The sequence below is a fragment of the Myotis nattereri genome (assembly GCF_964212035.1).
Source record: "Myotis nattereri genome assembly, chromosome: 1".
NCBI lineage: Eukaryota > Metazoa > Chordata > Mammalia > Chiroptera > Vespertilionidae > Myotis > Myotis nattereri.
In genome coordinates this window covers 159,211,869-159,227,496 of record NC_138075.1, presented here as the reverse complement: position 1 = coordinate 159,227,496, position 15,628 = coordinate 159,211,869, and the positions used below count along the sequence as shown (strand labels likewise).

General features: G+C 39.6%; 1 protein-coding gene across 2 annotated transcripts in view; it reads right to left on the bottom strand.

The window, feature by feature from the left end:
* CELF2 (CUGBP Elav-like family member 2) overlaps positions 1-14,448 on the bottom strand; it is a gene marked incomplete at its 5' end in the record, with an annotated part of 552,657 nt that extends 538,209 nt beyond the window's left edge. Inside the window, one exon of one of the 2 annotated variants that reach the window (XM_081085288.1) lies at positions 14,390-14,448. Coding sequence is in view for 1 of the 2 variants with exons in the window: in XM_081085287.1 (XP_080941413.1) it covers positions 12,533-12,585 (53 nt within the window). Of the gene's footprint in view, positions 1-12,532; positions 12,586-14,389 lie in introns of those variants that run through there. The other variant, XM_081085287.1, reaches the window with a different exon arrangement.
* Positions 14,449-15,628: the final 1,180 nt, after the last annotated feature.

Here is a 15,628-nt window from a genome sequence, read left to right as displayed (position 1 = left end):
TCAATGGAGCATATATGGTTCACTGGCTAACCTAGTAGTCAGCAAAGTGGCCTGTGGGCCAAATCCAGACCTCTGCCTGTTTTGTTAAGTAGAATTTTATTGGAATCCCATCTTGCCCATTAATTTATATATTGCCTCTGGCTGCTTTTGTGCTACAATGGCAGAGTTAAGTAGTTGTGACAGAGACCATATGGTTTGTCAGCAAAGCCAAACATATTTACTAACTGGTCCTTCATAGAGAAAATTTGCCAACCCTTGGTTCAGATCACTGTAAAATGGACCTGAAATATTCAATGTTTGGTTACATACAACTGAAACATGCCTAACTAATAGACTGAGGTTTCAGTTTAAAACAGAGCAGAAATCATTTGGGACCATCTAGATTAGTAAGGGGAAAATGGGTGTCCTAATAGCCCAGGCCAACTCGTTCAATTTATATATATTGGCGTTTTGAACCAATGCACATTTAATTATACACAACTACTTCTCAATTTGCCATTGTTTTTCTCAGGCCATCAGAGTCAGGGTTTGGCAAAACTGTGGAGAAGGCTGGCTAACTATTTTCAACAAATGTTTTTCAGAATCCTCAGTTAAGAAACTGATGGGCTCCATCTTGGTACCTCTATCCTTAGTCCCCCTGGAAATTTGGACATGAGGGGTCTACCTCAGGACCCAAATATTCTTTGATTCCTAAGCAAAATGCCATTTAATCATTTAATAGTACCCAATCTTACTTTTTCCATCTCTGTGTAAAAGAATTATATTTTTTATGTTTTGCAAATGTGCATATTTCATAAACACTCTACCGGAGTGGCATTCTCATGTGGTTTCTGCTTTCATGGAAGTTACTCTGTAACCCAAAGAAATATATAAGTAAATAAAAAACACATTCCATTTTGTACTACAAAGGAAACTATCAACAAGATGAAAAGGATACTGACCAAATGGCAGAAAGTATTTGAAAATCATATATGTATGTATATATATATATATATATATATATATATATATATATATTAATATATATCCAAAATATATAAAGAACTCAACCCAATACAAAAAACAAACAAAAAGAACCAACAAATAATCCAATTTAAAAATGGGCAGATTAACCCATCTGGTGTGGCTCAGTGGTTGATCATCAACCTATGAACCAGGAGTTCACAGTTCTATTCCCAGGCAGGGTACATAACTAAGTTGTGGGCTCCATTCCCAGTGTGTGTGTGTATGTGGGGGGAGGTGTAGGAGGCAGCTGATCAATGATTCTCTGTCATCACTGATGTGTCTGTCTCTTTCTCCCTTTCCCTTCCTCTCTGAAATAAATAAAAATATATTTTTTAAAAATAAAAATGGGCAGATAATTTGAATAGACATTTCTCCAAAGAAGACATACAGATGGCCAGCAGGTACATAAAGAAGGGCTCACCATCACTAGCCATTAGGGAAATACAAATCAAAACCATAATGAGATAACACCTCACACTTGTTAGAATGTCCATTATCAGAAAGAAAAACAAGTGTTGGTAAGGATATGGATAAAATTGAACTCTTGAGCATTGTTGGTGGGATTGAAAATTGGTGCAGCCATGGAAAACGGTATGGAGGTTCCTCAAAAAATTAAAAATAGACCCATTATATATATAACTCAGAAATATGCTCTGGGTATATAACCAAAATAATGAAAATAATGACAACACTAACTGAAAACAGTATTTGCACCCCCATGTTTATTGCAGCATTATTTACAACTAGAGGCCCAGTGTATGAAATTTGTGCACAGGGGTGGCGGGGGGGGGGGGGGTGTGTGTGTCCCTCAGCCTGGCCTGCACCCTCTCCAATCCGGGGCCCCTCGGACATCCCTTTCACAGCCCAGGACTGCTGGCCCCTAATTGCCTCTGCCTGCCGGCCTGATGCCCCTAACTGCTCCCCTGCTGACCTGATCTTGCCCCTAACTGCTTGCTCACCCACCAGCCTGATCACGCCCCTAACTGTTTGCTTCCCTGCCAGCCTGATTTCCCCTAACTGCTCTTCCCTGCTGGCCTGATTTCCCCTAACCACCTCTGCCTTGGCCCCCACCACTCTGGCTTTGTCCAGAAGGATGGTGGATGTCTGGAAGATATCTGGTTGATCTGGTCTAATTAGCATATTACCTTTTTATTAGTATAGATTGTCAAGATATGAAGACAACATAAGTATCCATCGATAGATAAATGGATAAAGAAGATGTGGTTTAAATACACAGTAGAATATCATTTAGCCATAAAAAAGAATTAATTCTTGCCATTTGCAACAACATAGATGGAACTTGAAGGCATTATGCCAAATTAAATAAGTCAGACAGAAAAAGGAAAATACTATATTATCTCATTTATATGTTGAATCTAAAAACAACATAAAAAACAAATTGAGCTTTTAGGTTCATGGATATAGAGAATAGACTAGTTAGTGGTAGCCAGAGATGGGGGTTTGAAATGGGAAAAGGGGGTCAAAAGGTACAAACTTTTCATTATAAAATGAGTAAGTCCTGGGGATGTGTACAGCATGGTGACTATAGTTAATGAAACCATGTTGTATATTTGAAAGTTGCTAGGAGTAAGTTTTAAACATTCTTTTTTTTAAATTTAATTTTATTTTATTTTTGTTTTATTGCTTAAAGTATTCCAAAGAGTATTATATATGTCCCCCTTTTTTTTCTCCCCTTGACCTTCCCCTAGCCTCCCATACCCCCCAGTGTCTTGTGTCCATTGGTTATGCTTATATGCATGCATACAAGTCCTTCAGCTGATCTCTTACCCCCGCCCCCAACCCTCCCTAGCCTATCCACTGTAGTTTGACAGTCTGTTCTATGTTGCTCTGCCTCTGTATCTATTTTTGTTCATCAGTTTATAATGGTCTTAATTATCCATAAATGAATGAAATCATGTGGTATTTTTCTTTCATTGACTGGCTTATTTCACTTAGCATAATGCTCTCCAGTTCCATCCATGCTATTGCAAATGGTAAGAATTCCTTCTTTTAAACATTCTCATCACAAGAAAACAAATTTGTAAGTATGTGGTAATGGATGTTAACTGGATTTATTATGGTGCTCATTTCCCAAGTAATACAAATATTGAATCATTATGTTGTATACCTGAAACTAAGATAACATCATATATTAATTATATTTGAAAAAAATCCACATTTCAAATAGTTACTTCAGCTACATCTCTGGAGAGTGATAACTAAGTGTTGAGGAAGTTACAAGGAGGCAAGCGGACAATTTGAATAGGATTGTTAGGCAAAGTTACACCGAGGAGCTCAGGTTAGAACAAACCTTTTAAACATGTGTTTTCATGGAGAAGAAGGGAAGAGTATTCCAGCTTTTGGACATTTATTAATGGCTGTTATGGTCAATAATGAAGATAATGATGGTGGGAAGTCATTTGCCAAGGCTCAGAAGAAGCATGAGGCTCCATTTATAAATGCCAAACTTAAATGAGGACAACAATTTTCCAGTTTACAAAATCTTTCACTTATCCACCAGGAAACATGATAAAATATATAACATTGTGGTTTCCATGGGCCTTTAACAATTCTTTCTGGCTTAGGTATTTGTGTCTCTATAAGAATGAAAAACTTGCCGACCGTTTGGCTCAGTGGATAGAGTGTCGGCCTGCGGACTGAAAGGTCCCGGGTTCGATTCCGGTCAAGGGCATGTACCTGGGTTGCGGGCATATCCCCAGTGGGAGATGTGCAGGAGGCAGCTGATTGATGTTTCTCTCTCATCGATGTTTCTAACTCTCTATCTCTCTCCCTTCCTCTCTGTAAAAAATCAATAAAATATATTTAAAAAAAATTAAAAAAAAGAATGAAAAACTAGTGCCATGAAAAACAAAATATAATTCCAAAGCCATGGTTAAGGATAACACCTGCAATCTGGTTAGATTGTAATACTCAGCCCATACTCAGCCCATAGGGATAGTCACATGACTGCTAATGTCAGTAGGTGTTAGCAGAACGCATCCCTGCAACAGCTGATTTACTTTATAGCCCTAGCTCAGAGATAAAACATCTGAAAACAGATTTATAGTTCAGTCTATCAATTCTACAGAAAGATTTGGAATAAAAGATCTTTGAAGGAAAATGAGGATCAATATAAAGAGAATTAGTTGGTTTCCAGAAAAACTCTACAGTATGGGCAAAGGTTTCATGGTATGGCTCAGAGGTGGGACTCAGGATCTGTGGGAGAATGCTTCTTTGTTCTATCTCACTGATCGTATAATTTTATGAATGGAGCTCCTTAGATATATAATCTGGTTCAATCTCTCATCTTATAATGAGGAATGTACTGATGTCCATTCAAGTACTGGCTGGGCAAAATGCAGTGTCTAGTGATATGAAGGATGCAAGTGGACACAATGATGAATTGGATATGGACCTTATCTATCTTCAGAGAGTTTATAGCATACTAATGGAACAAAGATATATATCTACTAGAGGCCCAGTGCACGACATTCGTGCACTCCGCAGGGGGCGGGGAGGGGAGGGTGTCCTTCAGCCCAGCCTGCACCCTTTTGCAGCCTCGGAGCCCTCGGGAGATGTCTGACTGACAGCAGGCCTAAGATGGCAGTTGCCATTCTTAGCGCTGCTGCAGAGGTGGGAGAGGCTCCCACTACTGCTGCTGCTTTTGCCAGCCATCAGCCAGGCTTCTGGCTAAGTGTCACTCCCCATGTGGGAGTGCACTGACCACCAGAGGACAGCTCTTGCATTGTCTGCCCGCCCCTTGGTGATCAGTGAGAGTCATAGCGACCACTCATTTTGCTGTTCAGTTGATTTGCATATTACTCTTTTATTATATAGGATATCTATATCTATCTATATCTATATCTATATCTATATCTATATCTATATCTATATCTATATCTATCTATATCTATATCATCTATATCTATATCTATTTATACCTATACCTATATCTATATTTGTATGTATATATTTATCTATATCTACATCTGTATCTATATATATATTACAAAAAAGAAAATATGCACTTGCATTTGAAGATCTCAGGTTTAGATTCAGAGCTCTAAGCATTCAGGGGAAGGACATCTCTCTTTTGGAAGGTGGGATAGCAGCAAGGAAGGTTTAGTGGAAAGTTCTCAGCTTAAATTAGGAAGTAACAAACCTGGATCAGGACTAGACACTGCTGGAGACACAGTGATAAAAAAGACAGTCCATGCCTTCATGAAAAACTAGTGGTGTGGGGAGTAGAGATTTTTTAAAAATAGAATTGAAGAAAGGAGAGTGGATTAGTTGAGCTCTTGATGTACCTCTTCCTGTTGCATTAAAATACAGAGTGCAGGTAAACAAAGAGATTCTGCATGAGAACAGACAGAAAATGTGCACACAGAGTCCTCTCCTACAGCACACACTATCTATAGCATATGATTCTAGTGTTCTGGGATTTTGAGCCTGAGCACATACTTGGAGAGTGTAGGGAAGCAAGTGACACGTTCTGATTTTTTTTTTAATTCCCAAATGGTGGAATAAAAGTGTTAGGTGGTTCTCCTCTGTTTTGGGAAAATAGCTTCACTGTGGTCTATGACCTTTGGGAGATATTTACTGATAACACGAGGAATTTCTTATTGTGTTTCTTTTAACAGAGAAGTCAAATGATCTGAATTTGGTGATATTGTCCTTGATACTGTGCTGGTTCAGCCCACTAGGGAAATAGACCCAGTCAGAAGGGGGAAAAGTAATTCTCAAGTGAATATTTTTCTAGTGATTATTTGTGTCAATGAAGCAGAAATAACTCATGAGGGCATTTTTATTTTTTTAGAATGAGATGAAAATGCAATGGCATTTTTATGTGATTTTATAATAGTCTTTGTCATTATTGGTTATATCACGTGCTACATTACTTATGCTTTGTGAAAAATAGATTATTCTCTAATATAATAAATTATTTAAGAGACCCAGATCTTGTATTCACTTTCATAAACATATACTGTAATTCAGTCTACCTAGAGAATTATTATAGAATCTTCTCTTTCTCATAGTCTAATTCCTCCTGCTCTTCCAAAGGTTTTTTTTTTTTAAATACCCTATGCTAAGTAGGTCATGATTCTTCAGACTTTCCTGTGGGAAAAGGAAGAATAATGTGGTGCAAATTTTTCCTACCTGAGGCATAGTTAAGGCAACATGTGTTGTCAAGTTTCCAATGTACCAAGGAAAGGTGCTATGTCAGGACAGTATATAGCATCATTTTTAAGTGCTCTGGCTCAGTAAAGACCAAGTTCACATTGTGACAAAATGGAGCACCTACTTCATAGGGTTGTTGCAAATATTAAATGACATATTAAAAATATAAAGCACTTAGCATAATACCTGGCATATAGAAAGCATTCATAATTATTATCTCATCCTCTAGGAAGACTAACACCTGAACTTCAGAGTGCAGCCTTCCCTCAGTGGACACCAACAGAGCTTCCACATAACCTCTCCTTACCCCAAATATCTCCAAGTTGTCATGCAATGTGAGCTGAAGAGTCTCTACACATGGCATTCATTCAAAAGTACACAGCACGCTTTCCTCTGTGAATTTGGAATTTATCTTGGGAGATTTATCAGGCATTTCCCCTAAATGAGCTAGAGAAAGCAATGAAAAACAAAGAAAGAAGGCCAACCATGTCAGGATCTGGTCTATTTTCTCAATCACCATGTGCTGTTCTCATTAATGGGAGTTTCTTGCGCACCCAGAAAGGGAAGAGAGCAAAGTGTGTTTTGTTATACAGCATGAAGGCTCATCCAAAAATTTCAGGGATATAGTAAGCTGTACATTTTATCCAGGCTATAATCATCTTTGGGAGATTAAATATTCATGACCTAAAACATGTTTGAGCTTTGAAATATTACCAAGATCTTTAAAATCTTTTCCCCCAATAACAAGGCAAATTTATGAAATGTACTTAGTCATGTGAAATCGAAAACTTCTTTCCAATTATACACCAAAAAACACTTCTATTTTCTCATGGTCAGATCTTTAGCCTAGATAATATATATATGAGTGGTAGACAGTGGCACATGGGCCATGTCCAGCCCACTGCCTATTTTTGTAAATAAAGTTTTATTGAGTTGCACCTAAGCTTAGTTACTTACATATTGTGGCTACTTTCACTTTAATGGGCAGTCTGGGTGAATCATTGCAATAGAAATTCTGTGGCCACCAAAAACTAAGTATTTACTATCTTGCCTTTATAGAAGAAGTTTATCAAGTATTTACTATCTTGCCTTTATAGAAGAATGATCCCAATCTTGATCATTCTCTTGTGTAGAAGGAATGAATTCTGCTTGAATAATAGATGTCTATCAGACAATTTAAAAATTTTCCATGTTATCAAATTCAGACACTTTACTTATTGGAATGGAAATGAGGACTTGGAGATAGAAATAGTAAGTTGGGAGTTAGAAGTGAGTTATTCATTCATTCATTCATTACACATAACATACCACCACTACTGCAGTAAATACTGGCATTAGAGTGTGAACAAAATAGGCAAAGCCTTTGGCCTTAGGGAAGGTAAAGTTGATGAGAGAGACAAATAGTGAGTGCTTCATTCATTCACTCACTCATTCATTATCTGTTATGTGCCAGAAATATTTTAGGTACTGGGTATATCCAATTAACCACACAAACCATATATTCTAATGAGACAGAGAGATAATAAATAAGTACATGTGAAAATAGTAGGTACTGGTAAGTGCTGTGAGGAGAATGCTAATTAAATCATGTGAGATTGAGGTGTTTTTTTTAAATGGGTCAAAAATGGTTGAATATTGGCAATTGTATATGGTTCAACCTATCAGGGAGATATGCTAGAGAGTAGCTTTTGAATGACTTTAATTGTGGGGTCTGGGACGACTTCACTGAGGAGGTGACATCTGAGCTACGATTTGTATGATAAGCAGCATCCTGCCCTGCCATAGCAAAGATTTCCAGGTAGGGAGGGGAGTAGCTTGTGAAAATATCCTAAGTCCAACATAACCTTGACTTGTCTGAGGAAGAGACAGAAGACCAAAGTGGCTGGAGCAACATGATCTGTGGGGAGAGGGAGGAGATAAGGCTGGAGAGATAGTCAGGGCTAAGTCAGATGGAGTCTTGCAGGTTATTTGAATAGTAATGGGAGGCTTTTAAATAGAAAAGCCACACCATATGATTTATGTCTTTTGAAGTTTTTTTCATTCCTCTTGTGTGGAAAATAGACTGTGAGAGCAAGAACTGAAGCAGGGAGATGTGTTAGGAAGTCGTACGGAGTTCTAAACAACAAGATGATAGCAAGGAAAGACGGAGACAAGTGAAGAGCCTGTAGATGTTTAGGAGTTGAAATCAACAGGAGATGGTGACAGTGTGGATGTAATTAAGTGAGAACGTGGGGGCTCATGGAGGATGCCTAGCTTTCCAATTTGAGTACCTGGCTGGATTGCTCTGTAACTCTAGCTTGTGAGCACCAGAAAGGAATCAGTTCTTGGCGGAGATTATATATATAGTTCACAGCCTGTTGAGCTCAAGTCATCTTTAAGACATACCATTGGCTGTGCTGAGAAGTCTGGGAACTCAGAGGAGAAGCCTAGGTTGAGCTGTCTTAAATGGTGGGAGGAGAGATGGGAAGGGAAGAGAAGGTGAATAAAATCCCTCAGCCAACATGATGGAGTTCAAGAGAAGGGTGTAGCAGCAACTTGTTCCGTTAATGAATTCTGTGACCTCATCTAGTCTATGCTCAATGCCTTCATCTCTAAATGGTAGAGTTAAACTAGATTTGGGGTTTTCTAGACTCTTCCAACGAGGTGATGCAGGGGCTAGACGCATATAGCAAAGGCCAGGAATTCAGAGGTTCACCCTCTGTTAACTCTCCCTCACTGTCAACTATTTTCCCCTCAAGTAACACCTATAAACATTCAATCTTGTATTAATCATATTGCCAGGGTGTTTTATTTCTTAATTCTTTTAATCTGAGGTCTACTAAATTGTCATTTCCTATTTCTTCTGTGCACTAAGAATACTTTTTATTGATTTAGCTGATTTTGAATGTTTTCCTTGAGTGAAACTTTTGTGTTTGTCCTTTCTCAATGGTCAAGAGGAGAGTCTTACTGTTGAAAATTATTGGCATGTTTTCGAATGGAAGTTAGATTTCTTTAATGCCCCTTAACATAGACATTAAAACAGCCAAGAGCATGACTCACTGACTTGATTTTTCCATTTGACAAAATATACCTAGAATGACATATACAGTTCCTGAGAAAGGTTTATGACCTGAACTTGTAGCCCAGCAGCAGATCATATCTTTAAACACTAAATTATGGTGTCAGCAGATTTAAAAAGTTGTTCCTTGCGATCACTTTTCAAGAGCAACAGGTTTGGCAGAATTCCAGGCTGCATACCTGGAGGCAACATCGGAAAACATTCCAGGTTTGAAACCTTTCCACTGTCATAAATTAAGCATTCTGCTCATTTATTAATCAGACAAGGGCAGTAACACTGCTCCTTTTCCTGACCGGAATGGGGTCTCTCCCCTCTGGGATGTCTAAAGCATTTTATTGATGTAAGTCATATCACATACAACCCTGTATGGCATCAGCACACACATCTTCATTCTCCGGCTAGTTGTCCCATTTATAAGGCCATGTTATATCTTTGATTCTCTCACATATGATGACAGAGACTCATTGTCAGTGACTGACTGGTTCAATGAATCAGAGTTAGCCAAACAAAATTCCTCATTGTAAACAATTAAGGAATATAAAATGCAATTCATAAATACTATCCCCTTTACTTCTGGAAAGCATTACACACAGTTAAAAGGATGATAAAATTGTGCTTGCCAAGAAGAGGTGAAGACAATGAGCCTGGCATACCCAAAGTGGTCAATGCAAAAATTTATATCTTTGTCAGGTCTTGCCAATCCAAGTTTGGGAAGCTTTACTTACTGTAGTCATAAAGTAAATTTCACTTATGTTAGGGACACATTAGGGAAAAGGCAACATTATGACTGATATTTAAATGGGTTAAGAACTGGGATCATCATCCAAAAAGGACTTTTAAGGGCTGCATCATCAAAAGTTGTATTGTCCCACAAATTTTTTTAAAATATATTTTATAGATTTTTTTTTTACAGAGAGGAAGGGAGAGGGATAGAGAGTTAGAAACATTGATGAGAGAGAAACATTGATCAGCTGCCTCCTGCACACCCCCTAATGGGGATGTGCCCACAACCAAGGTACATGCCCTTGACCGGAATTGAATTTGCGACCCTTCAGTCCACAGGCCGACACTCTATCCACTGAGCCAAATCAGTTAGGGCTGTCCCACACATTCTTAAAGCTAGGGCCAACCTTATCTACTTGTGCAATAATATTAATAAGGTAATCACCAAAAATGATTTTTAAAAAGCATTGTTAAGAAATATTTTAATTTTAGAAATTTCCAGTTAAAGGAAAAGAGAATGAAATTCATTCTAAAGCAGCATTGTAAGAACATTTGTAGAAGTACTTTACCATCTCTCAGTTACAAATAAAATTTAAATCTATAAACAGAAAAAAAAAAACATCACTGGCAGACCCAGAAAACTGTGCCTTTCCACCTAGAAATACTTGGAATTATTTAATGAAAGCAAAAAATCTATATGCATAAAGATGTTCACTGTGTTGTTGTTAATACAAATCAAGGACTGGAGCCAATCAAAATTTTCAATAAATGATAATTTAGTAAATAATGTACAGCAACATTATGGTGCTTTATTTAGCCATTAAAATCATGGTTATGAATGGTAAACAGAAACATGAAAATATGTTTGATATTTATCTGGAAAAACTAAGCAGATTATAAAATAGCACATACAATATGATCTACAACACATATACCAGTACAAAAAGAGTTCTAGAAAGCAAGAAAATCATTAAGATGGATATTGGGTATTTTCTTTTCTATTTGCTCTTTTGTATAATATTGTTGCTTAAAAAAACAGTAAACAAACAAAAAGGCAGACTTAATGAGAGGGAAATAAGTTATAGCTAAGTAATCCTATATAATAAAAGCCTAATATGCAAATTGTCCCCTCAGGTGGTCTTTGACCTGGAGACTGGGAGTTTGACCTCTTGCTATGACATGTGCTAACCACCAGGGGTTGACATGGAACATGGCAGGTATCAGCAAGGTGGCACTGGCAGCGGGCAACAGTGGAGGCACTACCAGCCCCAATGGGCCCCGATAAAAGCAGAACTGTGATGGGATGGTGGAGCAGGTGAGCGGGTGGCGCCAGGCCAAGGAGGGTGCAAGCGGGGGCCCAATTGCCCCGCTGATTGCCCCACAGACAGTGACCATCAGTGTCAGGGGGTAGAGCTGCTGCCCAGCTCCCAGGTGCTAAGGGAGCCAGGTGGAGCGCCCGGCCTGGATTGATCGCCCCGCAAGTGGGATGGTGGAACAGGTGAGAGGGTTGGGCCAGGCCAAGGCAGGGTTCCAGGTGGGGCTTCGAGGCTGGATGTTCAAGCTGGGGTCCAATCTCTGCAGGCTACCCCCAGGGACGACAACTGTGCACAAATTTGTGCACTGGGCCTCTAGTTCAAGATAAACGTCAGGAAAAAGAGATCCCAGAAACACACATTCTTCTAATTCTATATTTAGTTCCAATGGAACCATGTTTTGGGGTAGATATTTAGAACAATTTGATATTTTATAGAATCACTTTTGATAAAAATCCCTTAATTTTACTTTTTTATATATTAAAACTTGTCATGAGTGCTTTTTTTCCTGGGAAATACCATTTGGTGTTATGCTAAACCTTTGAATTCATTGTGAACTCTGCAAAAAGCGTAGGCTGAGACTCAGGTGGAGGGAATACATACATGACTGTTGCCACATTGAGCTCCTTGGTTTTAATTTTCCTGGGCCGCTGAGAGATGCCAAGATCAGAGTTCACATTTTTTAGGAGCATTCAGAGAAAGACCTCATTTTATAAGTTCTACTCATTCAGTGTTAAGGTCAGCTGAGTTTTTCTAGCTTTTCCAAATTTGACCTGGGGAGAAGGAGAGGACCTAGGAGGAACGTATTTCCACAGATTGTAAAAAGAAGAGCAGGAATAAATAATGCTTTCTGGAAATAGTTTGCTTTTTTTTTTTTAATCTGAAGTCCCAAAAAGTTTGCTGCATCCCCTCTCATCTCGTCAGGGCCCCATGAAACACAATAATAAATATGAGAACAGGTTCCTGGGACTGAGCTGGTGTCAGAAATCATTTCAGTAAGACTGCGCACACGCTCATTAAAATGCACCGCATTCCCCTCTCAGAGTGAGACTGAGGACTTCTCACGCCTCGCTTTGCACAACTGCTGGGGTTGTGGCCCTGAGGAAAAGGAGTGCTCCTCCACGCAGATCTGGTGGTCGCTGAAAGCCACCACAGGCATTTCGCTTCTCATCCAGCGCTCCTTAATTGGGGCGGGGTGGGGAGGAACTTGGCCCTGAACTGCAACAGCGATGGGAGAGAAAGAAAGCAGGCCTACCTTAAAACTTTCCAGTCTTTGAGTGGATCCAAGTCAGAGATTAAGGAAACCATTGTCTAAGAGGCAGCTGAAGGCGAATCCAATCCGAGAAGAGGGGAGAAGGGGTGGGTGCAGGGGGAGAAACCAGCCAGCCTGCTTCTTGGCTCAGGCCAGAGCCATGGGGCGCCCAGCACAGCTCTTCTTACTTCTAGGATTGATAAGCACTTGTCCTGGCTTTTCTCCACCCCCCAAATCAATCTTGTGCTATATTCCTTCCCAGCCCTGGCTCATTTCTCCACACCACCGTTTAAAGCCCTTGTAATCTGCTCCAACTGATCAAATTTGACCTTTTTGTAGCCCACTTTATTCCAAGCACAGCTCTCCGTTAAATCTCTCTTTATTAACACCGTCCTCCTTGGCTTTCTTTTGGAACAAACACAGATCAAGCCTGAAGCCTCCAGACTTTACCCGCAATCATTTACAGATTACTGCAAGCTGCAGCCCTCTCCTCCTCTGGGGCATTGCTGCTGCCTCGGAGATTTTGCTTTCAGATTCCTGTCAGAAGACTGGTTAGGTTTCTTTGTGTGTATGTGTGTGTGTGTGTGTGTGCATGTGTGTGTGTTTCTGGGACACCAGCCTTGGGCTTAGAGCTTCCCTCAGAAGCTGTAACTACATGACTGTTAGGATTTGTTTTTTAAAAATAATTTGGAACTGGGCTGCTAACAAGCTAGAATTTACTGTGTTTTCTGGCAGAGATTTTGCTACACTGCTTTTCTCCCCTCCTTCTCTTTTTCTTGTGTTTTTAAATAACATGAAGAGGGGAGGGTGTAGAATCTTTCTAAACATTGAGAAAAAGGGGCGTGGCTTTTCTCCTTCAACTTGTGTATCTTTTGCCCTTTATTTAAAACTGAACATCCTTTCGGCAATCATCTGAAGCGGTTCATAGCAGATATTTTTTAAATATCAAGAGCCGGACTGTTTGTCTTCAGTGCCCACAGTGCTGCCCGTGCGGATGTAGATCCTTCCTGAGTGTATGGATTTCTTATTGTCATGGGCACTGCCTGTGCTTTCCCGGGCCCTACCTAAGACTCTGCAGCCCAGGCGCTTCCCCTGTCCTCGCAGGATCCTAGGATTTGAAGACTGTGAAATCAACTAGTCCAGGCACGGCCAGACCTTGGTTCCTCAGGTCATCAAGATTTTCATTACATGTCATGCCACAGGCGCTGTACTTGGTCTGGTAGTGTCTCTTGATAACAGATTCCTCTTTTTCTCACACTTACTTTAAAAGGAATTTTTAAGATCATTACCATACATGGAAAGTCAGCTTCACTGGCCTAACACAACAATTATGATTTACCTAGACACCCGGACCAGGTAAAGACACCGATCTTTGCTTCTCTTGGTTAAAAAGAGTCTAGCCAGTGTTAGGGGTGTTCAGGACACCCTTGCACTAACCCGAGACCTTCCCTAGGAGGAAGAGGAAAGATTTGAAGAGAACATGGTGTGATTCAATGTTCTGTAATGACCTTACTAATTAAAATCATCAGCTGGGAGTCAGGGTTCCAAGCTTTTGCCTTCAGGCGGAACCTACCGAGTAAGAGAATCTGTTCCTTCCATAGGGAAAGAGGTGGTGACAGCTTCGGGAAACATGCTTTTATTGCCAGGAAGTTCTTCCAGTCAATTCCAAATGCCCCTCCCAGCATTTTAAATCCAGTCCCTAGTAGCCTTTTCTCTAAGAACCCTATCCTTAAAGTATGCAGCAAATTCTCCGTTTAGATGTTTTTTCTTTTACAGCCATATGTACTTTCCTTAATGGCTATAAAATTACTCTTCAGAAATGCAACTATTTTTATGCTAAAATTAAAGAGAATTTCATACCTTTCACAAAAACCATTGACTTTCTGGGGCTTCTTGCTTCTTTCCCGGCTGTCTTTGCTGTCCCACTGTGGATCTTGGGCCACAGTGTAATAATGTGTAAACATTTACATAACGCTTCTAATCCCCAAGTACTTCACCGAGTGTGGGTGATAATAACAGCATTTGTGCAGAGTGTACCTCCAAAGGGTTCTGAAAGCTTAGATAATGAATAAAATGTTTCTCCCTTTAAAAAGCTAGCAAGAGAAAAACAACAGATTATAATGCAATAGTTTCTAGTACTGTAATGACATCATCCTTATATCATTAACCACCACACCCCTGAGCCCACATCTGGGAAAGGAAGGGGATATGTCTTTAACCCTTGGAGTTCAGGGTTAATGGATGAAAGGGGGAGGGACTTAGCTTTCAGCCAAAGGACAAAAGGACAAAAGCATGCTCATAAATTATGAAATACTGTTTCGAAGCAGTAGGCCTTCCAAAAACTTCTTAAAGGCAGTAGAAACTTTCCCTTGAATAAAATCTTGTACCCAGTCCAAGAACAGAAACAAATAATAGTGAAAGTTTATTACCAGGTACTAGGCACTGTTCTAATTTCTTTGGGTGTGTTAACTGTTTCCGTCCTAATAACTAATTTGTTAATGGGGTGAGTTACCAGGAGCACCCCTATTTTGTTAACACACATTAGGACCTTTGCACATGTAGAAGAAAGCAACTGGTCTGAGGTAGTCATGCGCAGGGTGTATGTGGGTCCTAGAAGGTGTGTCTCTGGGACCTCACTGGAGCTACCACTGCAGAAATATTGAAGCAGAGTGAGTGCATCTGTTTGGGGGTAGGACTGGGGTTGGGATCAGGTTAAGGGTGAGTAAGAGAGATTGCATAAATCTTGTGCTTTCACTCCTAAGGAGGACACACTTTGAAATCCACTTCCTAAAAGTATTTGATGTGAGGGAGTTAACTGATCTTTTAAAGGTTGTATTAAATGGGTCGAATTTGCTTGTCTCTTTCTTAATTTTGAAGATCAAGTGTTTTCTTAACAGGCTTAGATTAATTCCAGGCTTTATAGCTTGCAGGTTTCCTTCTCCTGTTCCCCTAAGCATTCCCTGATTCTGAACAGCTTCAGATCAAATGGATCCATTTCTTACCAAGAAAAAGACAATCAGAATGATTCACCACTCACCTTCAACTATGAGGGTGATCACTAAAAACAAACAAACAAACAAACAAAAAAAGACTGCCCCA